The sequence below is a fragment of the Diceros bicornis genome, chromosome 27 (assembly GCF_020826845.1).
Source record: "Diceros bicornis minor isolate mBicDic1 chromosome 27, mDicBic1.mat.cur, whole genome shotgun sequence".
NCBI lineage: Eukaryota > Metazoa > Chordata > Mammalia > Perissodactyla > Rhinocerotidae > Diceros > Diceros bicornis.
In genome coordinates this window covers 42234964-42248287 of record NC_080766.1, presented here as the reverse complement: position 1 = coordinate 42248287, position 13324 = coordinate 42234964, and the positions used below count along the sequence as shown (strand labels likewise).

Genomic DNA, 13324 nt, shown 5'->3' with positions numbered 1-13324 from the left:
ACAGGGGCCAACACCTGCCTGGTCACGTCCACATCAAGGTCAGCCTGTGGGGTGGCCGGGCCTGAAACAAGACCTGCCAGGACACGCTGGTAAATAGTCTTTCAAAGAAGGAAGAGGAAAGGAAAGAGGGAAGTTATACTCGGAAGACAGGGCTAGCTTCACTGGTCAGTAACCACACCAGGGCACAGGGCCTGGGGTCTTGCCTTGAAGGAAAAGCTGTCTTCAACAACAACCAGACAAGAGTTATAGCCATTCGGACGTTGATTAAGACCTGATGCTATGGACTGAATATTTGTGTCCCTCCAAAATTTATATGCTGAGCCCCAATCTCTAATGTGATGGTATCTGGAGGGGGGCCTCTGGTCATGAGGGTGGAGGCCTCATGATGGGATTAGTGAGTGCCCATATAAGAAGAGACCCCAGAGAGCTTGCTTTTCTCCCTGCTCTCCATGTGTGAGGATCCAATTTTAAAGCATTTCAGTTGAATTTCCCTAAAACCCAAGGACCAAGATGTATATCATTTTTCCCTCTTCCATTATTTCAATCACCACAAATAAATTTCCTTAGGCAATAAAGAAAAAAGTAGGAAGCCTGTTTAGTACATTTATCCTTTAAGCTATTTGATTTAAAAAGAAAATAGCTTATAATTTCAATGATTAAAACCAAATCTGAAACGCCCCTGCGGGTCGGTGTGGTCAGCTAAGCAGAAGCCACGTGAGGAACTTCTTGGAAGTATCCTGAAAGGGAAGGGGCTGGTGAAGGCCTGGGTGCTGGTGCAAGACTGCTGGGCTGCAGCGCGGCCTCCCCACTTCCAAGGAGGACCAGGCGGGTAACTGAGCACCTCCGTGCCTCCATGTGCTCTTCTATAAACTGTGGAGTGCAAGGGCAGAGGGCTGGAAGACGACTTTTTATGTTACCTTTTGGTCCCATCTCATATTCCCAGCCCACCGGGCGCTCCCTGCACCCGAAAGCCGGTTGGCCCAGGTATGTGCAGACCAGTCCCTCTCCTCTGTCATAGCTCTAGCCAATGCCGCCTGCCTAGGGAAGCTCCCAAGACCAGGCCTCAACTAGTGCCCGCTCACCCCTCTCTTGGCGGGCTCTGTCTTCCTGGCATTTACCTGCTGGAGAAACTGCTGGTTTTCTGTCTGTACCCTGACCCCGTCCCTCGGAGTGTGAGTTCTGCAGGAGCAGGGGGGACACTGTGAATGATGTGCATGGTGTGGCCTCATCTGGGGCCAGTGCCTGTGACACTAAAATGCTGGCAAACATTTGTTGAATGAGTCCCTTTCAAATTTGATTTAAAAACTTAAAATAAGCTTAGCTTGCTATCTAAAGAAATCTAACAAGGGCAAACTCAAATTTTACTGCAGAAATATGAGACCCAATTTTGTTGAGACCCTGGCTGTCACTGAGGCAGCGGCTCTGACGCCCAAATATGTGGCATTCATGCCTGACTCACCAGAGGCTTACTCTTCTCGTCCGTTACCATGTGCTTCTGCAGCCTCAGTCTGTGCGTGCCGTTCTCGTAGCCCTTCGAGTGCTGCGGGGAAATGATTTAATTAGAGCAATTACTCAGTCAACAGCCAGAAATTACACCTAACTGCACTGTAGCAAGGATACTGACTATCTTCACCAGGGGAAATAAAACAATTGATGACAATAAAACAAAGTGCTAATCAGTTTAATATTAAGGCTCCAGACCCTCAGATAACAGAAGGTGAAAATACAATCTTTCCGGAATAATCCAAGACTGAGGTACAAAGAAACATAAAAATGCCAATTAAGGCAACTTAACTTTCTTTAATGGCTTTGACATTTTGAAATGACTTTGAAAGAAAAAAGCCTCCAGAAATAATACAGGCCAATGTTTTTCTCTAACAAGCGAGGAACAGAGGCCCTTCCCACATCAGCAGATTAATTTAGAAGGAAGAAAACATCCTCCATTGAGGAGAGCGTGGCCTGTTTGACAACACAAAGCTCGAGCACAGGGGCTGTGGTGTAATGATGACCCCAATTGTGTGTGTGTAACGGACATGTTTTCATTTCTCTTGGATGTATACCCAGGAGTGGAATTGCTGGGTCATAGGCTAACCCTATGCTTTTGAGGAACCGCCAGACTGTTTTCCAAAGTGGCTGCACCATTTTACTTCCTCACCAGTGGTGTACGAGTGTTCCAATGTGTTATTATCTGTCTTTTTGATTACAGTCATCCTAGTAGGTATGAAGTGGTACCCCATTGTGGTTTTGATTACATTTCCCTGATGGTTAATGATATTGAACAGCTCTTCATGCGCTTATTGGCCATTTGTATATCTTCTTTGGAGAAATGTCTCTTCAGAACCTTTGTCCATTTTAAAATTGGGTTGTGCTTTTATTACTGAGTTGTAAGTGTTCTTTACACAGTTGTCCCTCGGCATCTGCAGGAGACTGGTTCCAGGACTCCCATGGATACCAAAATCCATGGATGCTCATGTCTCTCATATAAAATGGCACAGTATTTGCATACGTGGGGGATCAGAATTGGCCACCCCAAAATGTGTCTCTCTGGCATGAGGATTATTTTGGGCCAATGAGAATTATTACTTTTAAAAACTGCAGACATGGGAGAAGCTCTGAAAAGTAGAATTTACCCTTTGTAAGAGACATTTACATTTTAAGGGAAATCTCCATCTATATAGGTATCTCCCTCTCTGTACCAGGAAGAAAGGGGGACAACCTTATCTCTAGAAGCTCTTATCGATGCGGAAGGCAAGGACTTAAATCTGCATAACCTTACTCTTGTTTACTGTGCTCTTCTGGTAATCTCCCATAACTGACTGCCCCCACCCCCAACATCCTCTTTTGTCTTTAACTGAAGATGGATATTTAGGACGAGAGCCCCCGCCATTTTAGTGAGTTACCCAGTTTTTCCTGGGTCTCTCCCATGTATACATGTTATAAAGCTTTGTTGACTTTCTCCTGTTATTCTGTCTCATGTCAATTTAATTCGTACCCCAGCCAGAAGGATCCAGAGGGTAGAGGATTTGTGTTCCTCCCCTACACATATAACCTAGGCATATCCTCCCATATACTTTAAATCATTTCTAGATTACTTATAATACCTAATACAATGTAAATGCTGTGAAAATAGTTGTTATACTGTATTCTTTAGGGAATAATGACAAGAAAAAATGTCTGCACATGTTCAGTACAGACGCAACCATCATAGGCCTTTTGATCTGTGGCTGGCTGAATCCGTGGATGTGGAACATGTGAATATGGAGGGCCGACTGTATATTCTAGATACAAGTCCCTTCTCAGATGTATAATTTGCAAATATTTTCTCCCATTCTGTGGGTCATCTTTTCACTTTCTTGATGGTGTCCTTTGAAGCATAAAAGTTTTCAATTCAGATAAACTCCAATTCATCTATTTTTTCTTCCACCCTTTGTGCTTTAAGTGTCATATCTAAGAAGGCTCTGCCTAATCCACGGTCATGAAGATTTGCTCCTATGTTTTCTTCTAAGAGTTTTATAGCTTTACCTCTTACATTTAGGTCTTTGATCCACTTAAATTTTGTGTATGGTATGAGGAAGAGTTCCAAATTCATTCTTTGCATGTGGAAATCCCGTTACCCCAGCACGATGTGATGAAAAGATGATCGTTTCCCCACTGAATGGTCTTGGCACCCTTGTTGAAAATCAATTGACCATAAGTGTGAGGGTTTATTTCCGGACTCTCAGTTCTATTCCATTGATCTGTATGTCTACCCTTACTACCACAGAGTCTCAATTACTGTAGCTTTGTATTAAGTTTCGAAACTGTGAAGTGTGAGCGCTCCAACTTTGTTCTTTTTCACGACTGTTTTGGCAACTCTGGATCCCTTGAACTTCCACATTAGTTCACGGATCAGCTTGTCAATTTCTGCCAAGAAGCCAGCTGCAGTTTTGATACAGATTACACTGAATCTGTAGATAATTTTTCGGGAATATTGCTCTCTTAACAATATTAAGTCTTCCTATCAGTGAATATGGGATGTCTTTTCATTTATTTAGGTCTTTCTTAATTTCTTTCAACAATGTTTTGTAGTTGTCAATGTATAAGTCTTGCACTTCTCAGGTTAAATTTATTCCTAAGTATTTTATTATTTTGATGCTATTGTAAATGAAACTGTTTTCTTAATTTCATTTTCAGATTGTTCATTGCTAATATATAGAAAGACAACTGATTTTTGTATACTGATCTTGCATCTGCAACCTTGCTAACTTGTTAATTAGCTCTAACAGTTTTTTGGTGCATTCCTTAAGATTTTCTATATACAATATCATGTCATCTGCAAATAGAGCTACTTTTACTTCTTCTTGTCCAGTCCGCATGCCTTCACTTCCTTTAGTTCCTTTTGTCCAGTGTGCATGTCAGAATGCTCTGGCTAGAACCTTCCATACACTGTCACATATAAACGGCAAGAGCAGGCATCCTTATTTTGTCCCTGATCTTGGGGGAAAGTATCCGGTCTCTCACCATTGAGCATGAGGTCAGCCGTGGGTGGTACAGCCGCCCTTGACCTGGTGGAGGAAGCTCCCTTCTGCTCCAGTGTGTTGAGCGTTTTATCACGAAGGGGTGCTGGGTTCTGTGAGATGCTTTTTCTGCTTCTGTTGGGTTGACCACGTGGTTCCAGTCCCGTATTCTATTCATATGCAGCATTAACTGATTTTCAGATGTTAAACCAACTGTATATTCCTGGGATAATCTCATTTGATCATGGTATATGATCCTTTTGATATGTTGCTGCATTAGGTTTACCAGTATTTTATTGAGTTTTGCATTTACATTCACAAGAGATATTGATCTATAGTTTTCTTGCCATGTCTTTGTCTTCTTTCGTTATCAGGATAATACCTCATAGAATGGGTGGGAAGTATTCTCTTATAATTCTTGGAAGCGTTCGTGAATAATTGGTATTAATTCTTCTTTAAATGTGTGGTAGAATTCACCAGTGAGGCCATCTGCTCCTGGGCTTTTCTTTGTATTAAATTTTTTAAATTAATAATTCAATTTCTTTCCTTATTAGAGGTCTATTCAGATTTTTAATCTCTTGAGTCAGTTTTGCTAGTTTATGTCTTTCTAGGAATTTTCCCCTTTATTCTAAGTTATCTGATTTGTTAGCATACAGTTGTTCATAGTAGACCTTTATAATTCTTATTTCTGTGAAGTTGGTAGTAGTGTCTCTTCTCTCACTTCAGATTTTGGTAATTTGAATCTTCTGTCTTTTTTCTTGGTCAGTCTAAAGGATTGTCAATTTTGTTGATCTTTTCAAAGAACCAATTTTGGTTTAATTGATTTCTCTATTGTTTTTCTATTCTTTACTGTTGTTTTTCAGGTGTCATAATGGTATTGTAGTTAAGTTTTTTTAAAATTTATTAAAAGGGTCCTCATCGTTTAGAAACATACACTGAAGTAGAGACAAAATAATATGACTGGTATTTGCTTACAAAATAAATCCTGAGGAGGAGAGGGAAGTAGTAGTAGAAGTATTGCTGAAATAAGATTGGCAGAGTAATGGGTACATGGGGTCCATTATACTATTCTTTTTACCTTTTTATATGTTTTCAAATTTCCATAACAAAAACTTTAAAATATTGTAAAAATAAGAACGATCCTGAAAATAACACTTTCAAATGGGAATGTCCTAGAATATGGCTCTACCCAGAACAAGTCAGCACATGTGAAAGGTCCTGCAAATGCATTCTGCTTTGCACAGAAGCTCTGTTTATGACAAGGGGAAGATAGAAAAGGCCAACAGCAGGTGGGAAATTGGCCAAACTTGCCCTCAGCTCCCCAGGGCTCTGGGGCCCCTCGAGAAGACCCCATGATAAGGGTTTTCCCAGCATCCTACAGAAAGTGGATAAAGTTTCTGTGGGAAAAAGAACTTTGGGGGCTGTCTGCAGAAGCTGATGACATGTCTCCAGAAATCAGGCCCATCTCTCCCACCGTGGCCAACCTCTGAGAGGAGGACAGAGGAAGAGGAGCCACCCTCCAGGCCACCTCACCCACAGCATCCGGGGGCAGCTGGGCACCTCAGGAGCTCAGTGAGCTCAGGAAGGACTTGAATGGGGGAAAATGACACAGGCTTCTGCCCCAATTCATACACACGAGTGCAGAAACACCACCTGGTGCTCAGGTACGCTCTCTCAGACCCCTCTCATGTACAAGGCTGTACATGAGGAAGATTCACCCCTCTCCTCAAAGTCCCTGCACACTCAGTGCCTACTTCCCGTCCCCAGAAGATGTTCCAGGGTGGAAGGTGAGTGTCAAAACTCCCCCCCATTTCCAGAGGTGGCTGGTGAAATCCTTGGCCAGTCCCCAGCCTCCGGTGCCCCTCTGTGGGAAAGCCCTTAATCCGACTGCATTGGGCTTCCCGTCTGAGTTTCTGTCGTGAGTGCCATTATCAGCCCTTTCCTGAAACTGCCAGCGTTTGGAGGGTGACTCACGTCACGCTTTGTTACCCACTGACACTGCACAGACAGGCCCCGGCTGGAGACAGTCATCAGACGCCTGGCAGACGGCACACCGTGCTAGAGGACAAGAAGCGGAGAGCGAGTCCTTACCGCTGTCGAGGTGGGAGAGCAGGCGATGTCCCTCGGATCTGAAACACCAAATGTGACAACATGAGCCCAGGGCTGAAGTTCCCACCAACCAACAAATTAACCCAAACAAAATGCCATCTGACACTGTTACTAAATTAGCAACAATTCAAGAAGAAAGTCAATGCCCGGGGAGCATGGGGTGGGGTGAGGGCGCAGCTCAGCCACCCCACCAAGGACCCACATGCCCCCTTCCCTCCTTGGACCCCCGTGATTGTTCATCCCTGCACGGAGGCGGGTGCAGCAGTCGCCTCCAACACATGCAATGCGAATACGAAGAGGGCAGGGCAACGTGGCAAGTACTTCACATGTGACAATAAAAATGAGCAGGGTCTATCTATACCATGGTGACAAGCCACACCAGATACATTTAGAGGATAAGTATTGAAGGAAATACAAAAGCATGAAAAGTATATTAGAGTAGTGGGGTCACGAATAACACTTGGGATGAGTTATATAATGTTATGGAATTGATTAGAAATAAAAATTAGTGGGGACAAAACATCTATCTTGATATAGAGCAAAACGCCTTTTATCTAAACGCAAGGAAGGAAGGACACGTGAAAAGCAACAAAACCAGGAGCTGGGCTTTTTTCATTTTCTTAATTGAAAATTAGGCCAGTGGCCTGTGACTGGGTGATGTGGGAACCAAGAGCCAGACTCACAGCCGCGAGGAGCTGGGGGAGCAGACTCTACTTCCTCAGACGCCAGAGAGCCACCTTCTAAACAGCTTTGTTTCTCTGTCCCCACCACCCGGAATCCTGGTCTTTCTCTAACTTTTGGTGAAACAGTTTAACTGCCTGGAAACAAACTGAGCTATAGGGCTTTAAACTTCCCACAGCCGAGTTCCCTCCCTGGTGACACCTGCAGAGTGGCCATGCCAAGCTGAGCACACTTCCTGCTGGACTGGAGGCTCCTCTTTGCCTGTCCTGTGCGGTGGGTGGGCATGGAGAGCACCGGTGGTCTGGATGGCCCACCTGAGATGTGTGGTCACCACTTCAAGTGCCGTCAGTGGCTCACCCATGTGGTTTTCTCCAGCCACACTGGGACACCCTCAAGGGTCAGTCAGGAGCCTCCACTTCTCCCGAGACTCGGCCAGCCCTCATGATATGGCTTTTCCTGGGCTTTCATCTTGCAGGACATTAGCACACGGCTCCGTGATGGTGACACGCCCGAGAGTGGCTTCACTGGCGGACCCAGAGAGGCCCACAAGCGGGGTGTCCTGGCCTTTGGGCCTAGCCCTAGGCAGAAAGGAGGAGCAGGAGAGAGCTCGGCCCTCATTATTGGTCATGAGAAGGGCAGACCTGAAGCCTTCACTGCCCAACCCCATGGTCAGTGACTAGGGACGAGGAGGGAGCAGAACTAAACCACCGAGATGCATGTGGAACTTGTCTTTTCTATCTGCAGAGTGTTCTGCTCTCGGGCACAGCATTTGCTTGTCATTACCTACAGCTGGTTTCATCATTCATACACATCACTGCCCCATCACAAGGGGCAAAAATATGTCATCGATTCCCTCGGCAGAAAGGGTATGACAGTCTTATATTTGTTCTAAGGAGGACAGCGAGCAGCCCCCTTTGGATCGACATGCTTTGTGTCTAGAGTGGACTTGGGCTGACAGATGACCTCTGGACCAGGGAGCCTGCCCCTGTCGGGTCAGAGAGGCCTCCTTTACAAGAGCCCGGGTCGGGCCTGAGCGAGGAGGAGGAAAGAGGGGCTTCAGAGCCTGCAAACCAGGTTCTCCCTGTCCACAGAGACGCTCACGGACCCCAGGCCCTGGAGCCTGAGGTCCCCCCACTGGAGGGCTATGGAAATGCCTGCTCCAACGAGGGCAGCTAGAGGAGCTGCCTCAAAAGCGACGGCTCAGGGGCACCACACACCAGCGAGCGCAAAGGAGTCCTCGTCAAAGCTGTGTGCACAGAGGAGCCCCTCCAGACCTAGGCCCCAGAGATGGGGGTGCATGGAGCTGGGCTCCCCAGACAGTGGGGCAGGTCTGAGCAGATGGGCCCGCTGGGGATCAGGGGCTGTACCGTGGTGATGGGGTCCCCTCCCAAGAGGTACGGAGCAGATATGGGAAGTCTGGCCTGCGTGCCAGATTGATGGGGGCCCCGCTGACCTTCTTTTGATTCCTTGGGCAGGGCAGGGAGCTCATCAGGAGCTCGGCAGGAAAGAGAAGGACTTGGAACACAGCAGGTGCATTGACCTCGTCTCCCACGGATGCTCGGACCATGCAGAGGAAGGCGGGCAGGGAGCGAATGCAAGGAGTGTTGGAGGACTTGAGTATAGGGACTAACAAAGACGTGAACGTGGGCTGTGGGTAGGGATAGAGCGCGTCCCATGAGGACTTCCTAATCATCCACTTAATCAGGAGGAAGCAGGGAGGGAAAGGCTCATAAGACACAATGATGGTGGCTCAGAATACACAATGCATGGTATTTCTCAGATGCTCTTTAAAGAAGAGAGTTCCCATAGTCCGCAAGAATAACCTTTACCTCCCAGCGTTCCAGGGACCCAGGTCTGAGAAATACTGACTTAAGAACCGAAACTTCTATTGTAGGAAAGTATCTTTCAAATGCACATTATCTTTGTAAGAGAAGACAACATTTATAATCGACAAAGTTTGTTTTTTTAAGATTATTATCTAAATGAAAAGAAAAACTTTAATTGAACCTACAAGAACACATCCCAAGGACCTAAAGGGTCCATGGTCAAAGTCTGAGAAAGGCTGGACGGGTGAGCCGGCACTCAGTACGACTCCAGTGCACCACTTACTGTGTGACCTTGGGCAGGTCAGTTAGCGCCCTGAGACTCAGGCCTTTTCCCTGGAAATCCAGGAAATAATATTCGTATCGAGCCTGGCCTGGTGCCTGGAACACAGGACACACTCAATATTTGGTAGCCACCCCGTGCCCCCCAATGAAACGTCCTAATTATGATATGGGAAGAAGAACCACAGAGTGCGTGCTCACTAATTGCTAGGAGAGTCTGAAAGACCAACTCCAATGCAAACACAGTCACGTGTCGCTTAACGACAGGGCTCAGTCATGAGAAAGGCACTGTGAGGTGACTGCGCTGTTGTGCGATCATCACAGAGTGTACTTGCACAAACCTGGATGGCAGAGCCCACTACACACCCAGGCTCTGTGGTCTAATCCTATGGGACGACCACAATGGTCTGTCCCTCGTTGACAGAAACGTCATCATGCGGTGCGTGACTGTAACAAAGTCAACCTCAGATTTTAATACGAGGGTCGATGTGACCTCAGAGGCAAAGCCGGCACCCAGCAGGAGAACATAGCGAAGGATGGGCTCAGAAGGAAGACATTCAGCGGAAAGGTAGAGAAATGCCAGGTCCAGAAGGTGTCCATGGGCTCTGAGCCAGGCCCTGGGGACCAGCCTGAGCAGCAGCTGGGAAAGGAGAGCGACTAGCCAGCGGGGATTGGACGAGGAAGGCCCAGCTGAGCAGTGCAGAGTGAGAGCAGGGATCAGGTGACCAGTGATAAAAACCGGGATGCCCCAGGGCTCTGGCGGGAGACCAGAGTGCACTGAGGATCCTGCCCCAAAACCCATGACAAATGCAGGAGGAGGAGGTCAGGTGTGGGGTGGGTAGGGAAGGAGGGGCAGTGAGAAGAAATTTTTGGTGGTCCCAGGAAGAGGAATAGGGAGCTAAACTGAGGATCTTGTGTGACCTTGAATACACTTACCAGTGACGGCAAAAGGCTAAGACTGTAGGTAAGAAACCCCCCACTGACCAGAGGAACGTGACGAGTAGAGAGCACGGACCGCCTCTGTGGCTGGGCCGACGGTTCTACAGCACCCTCTCCCCGCCAGTGGTGCTTCTAGACTCCCGGTCAGTGCCAGCTTGTCACCCTTGCTTCCCAGAGCCAAGGAGCACCCAAGAGCAGGGGGCACAGCACAGGTCTGATTGCTCATCTGTCCTCCACATCAGCATCGGTAAGATCTCCTAGGAAAACCTTACAGGCAGGGTCTCCCGGCTTCAAAGCCTGGTGGGCCTGGGGGAAGCTGCAGTTCTGTCCCAGAGTGGACCCGGGAGGAGAGCGACAGTGCTCCAAGATCACCCCAGCCTCGGGAGAGGGTGGCCAGCAGGTGGACTCTGGAATAGGAGGGAGGCAGTGACAAGAGGCGATGGGCAGTGATGGGAAGGCAGCTTGGGAGAGCCCTCTGTGCAGACTCTCAGCACAGCCCCCACCCCCTCAGAAGGGAGCAGTGGCTCAGTGGGAAGGAGGCTCTCATTTTATTAGGAAAGACCAAACCACAGCTTCCTCGTTCTTAGAAATCCTGCCCTGGGGGAAACAAGGTCCTGCCCAGGATAACGCTGAATGGGTATGGTGCTAGGACCCCCAGCCAGGCCAGCAAACAAGCTCCTATCTCCTGCCGCAAACTCCATTCTTCATCCCAAGTCCTCCTTCCCTCACAACCAACTCTTTATGGGTTGAGGAAGAGAATAAAGGCCACCGTGGACTCCAGACCTCCCAGGGGCCCCTGCACACCAGTGAAGAGGAAGGCATTGTTCTCCAGGTGACTCACACGGAAGGAACACCTTGGAGCTCCAGGTGCTGGGGAGGCAGCCTGGAGGAAAACAGGTGACAAGAAGGACCTTTCCTGGAACTCCGGGTACACTCAGGCTACAGTTAAATGCCACAGTTTGGCAGGTTGGTAAGGGAGTCAAAATACCCCTCACCTGCTTAACAATTCACTTATGTTGGCCATTTTGCAATGTTGCTAAAAGCTGAGACAATGGTGAAAATGTGAGGTGAGCAGCAGCCCTTGCCGCTCACCCTAGTGGGCGTGTCTGAAGTCCTGGTCTGAACGCTGACTCCCATCCTCACTGACAGACAAGGCTGGCCTGGAGCCTCATATCTGCTCAGCCACATGGTGGTTATTTTAAAACTTAAAAGGTTACCTTCAGCAACAAGAAAAAAGAAGTGAGACACTCAACAGAACATGCCTCACCTTCTTGGACGATGAAGCTGGCAGTTCCGAATGCAAAGGCGAAGCTACAGTCAATGCCCAACACGGATGGAGTAATTTGACCCCTGAGCACCCCTACCCGGGGGTTAACAGCAGGGAGCTGTCTAGTACCACAGGATTTTATTTCGCTTTCAGCCAGATCAAAGAAGTAAATGCCAACCATAACTCACAAGAACAGCTCGTGGGATTAGAACCCCTGACACACAACAGCTAGAGCAGCACGGGCCTCTCTATCACCGGCGTAATTGTTAAGAAGTCTTGTTCTGCTAGATCTCTATTTTAAAAATTAATTTCAAATTCAATTAAACCAAAACTTTGATATCGAGTCTGCAATGGAACAAAGGATTTGATTTTCTGGTGGAACACTTCTCTATGGTCTAAAGTCACGCTACGGTTTTATAACATTACCCAAGATATGGCTAATGAGAAAGCAAACAGGCTGGTGAGATGTATCACAGTTGTGGCAGCAGGACAGGGTGAGCCGGTGCTGCGCCCCTGGAGGGAGCAACGTGGCAGGCCTGAGGAAGCTGTGATCCCCACACGAGGAAAACCACACACACCTGATGGGAGGGGGAGGCTGCAGGGCAGGAGGACAGGGTGGAAGGCATTTCAACATCGGTTACTACAGAAATCCGGAAACAGCCGAAAACCCAGCAAGCCCAGGAGAGAAATGGCTAATTGGGGAAGTCGATACCTGAAGAAGGAAGTCCACCTGGCCAGGGGAGAGCCAGGGTAACCACATGCCTGCCCAGGACTACGCAACAGCTATTCTCTGAACATCTCTCCCCTAGAGCCCTCCTGGGGTGGGCGGTCAGCTCCAGGGCCGTGGGTACTTACGTTCAATGAGAAAGAGAAAGCACACTATCCCCATGGCCGCCACGATGGCCCCAGGCACGACGAAGGACAGGCCCCAGCACGTGGACACCCAGTAGCCGGCAATCAAGGACCCCAAAATGTTGCCCACAGAGGTGTGGGAATTCCAGACCCCCATGATCAAACCTCGCCTGCAACATGACAAAAGATAAGACAGCAAATGATGTCGAGGAGCTTAAATGGGTCAGTGGTGTAGGACACAGGGCCTGCAACGCATAAGAGCTAGTGTAGAAATAAACGGGCAACGCAGCCCTACTCCTGCAAGCGCAGGACTAGAGATGTCCACACGAGAACCATATTTTTATTTTACCTCAGGCTGTGTAATTACACATCGCTCTCAGAGCCCATTTATTCTACAATTAAAAAGAGGAAAGAGGCCTTTTCCTGAAATTCTTGGAAGGCCCCAAATTTAAATTTGTGCCTCCACAATCTCAACACAATCATTGGCTGAACTGCCCATCAATAGAAGTTCCTGCTGACGAACACCCAGATGCATGGGGGAGGGCATCTAAATAGGGTCCCAGGCGGTAGCTTCCCCATCTTGGTTAGCATCTTCCACCACTTCTCAACCCTGGGCCTGGCCGCACTGCGTGTCACACAGACATTACAGTCAGATCACCAGAGGCTGAGGCAGCTCTGCTACTAGGCGGTGGGTGACCTGGTCAGGACTTGTCACACTTTCATGTGCCTTTGAGTCTTGTGAAAATGTGGCTTTTGCTTCAAAAGACCTGGGTGGGGCCCTGAACTATGTATTTCTCCCAGGTCCCCAGGAGGCCAGGCAACGCTGCTGGTCGGCTGTGTAGAATGACACAGCCTCGACCCGGCCTACAACAGCG

The 13324-nt window shown here is 47.9% G+C and overlaps 1 protein-coding gene across 3 annotated transcripts in view; it reads right to left on the bottom strand.

Moving 5' to 3' along the window:
- Nucleotides 1-13324, bottom strand: part of SLC37A1 (solute carrier family 37 member 1) — a 65993-nt gene that overhangs the window by 25285 nt on the left and 27384 nt on the right. For all 3 annotated transcript variants that reach the window (XM_058523161.1, XM_058523159.1, XM_058523160.1), the window contains exons 8-10: nucleotides 12453-12619; nucleotides 6588-6625; nucleotides 1460-1540 (exon numbers count right to left, since the gene is read on the bottom strand). In XM_058523161.1, the coding sequence (XP_058379144.1) occupies nucleotides 1460-1540; nucleotides 6588-6625; nucleotides 12453-12619 (286 nt within the window). The remainder of the gene's footprint in view (nucleotides 1-1459; nucleotides 1541-6587; nucleotides 6626-12452; nucleotides 12620-13324) is intronic.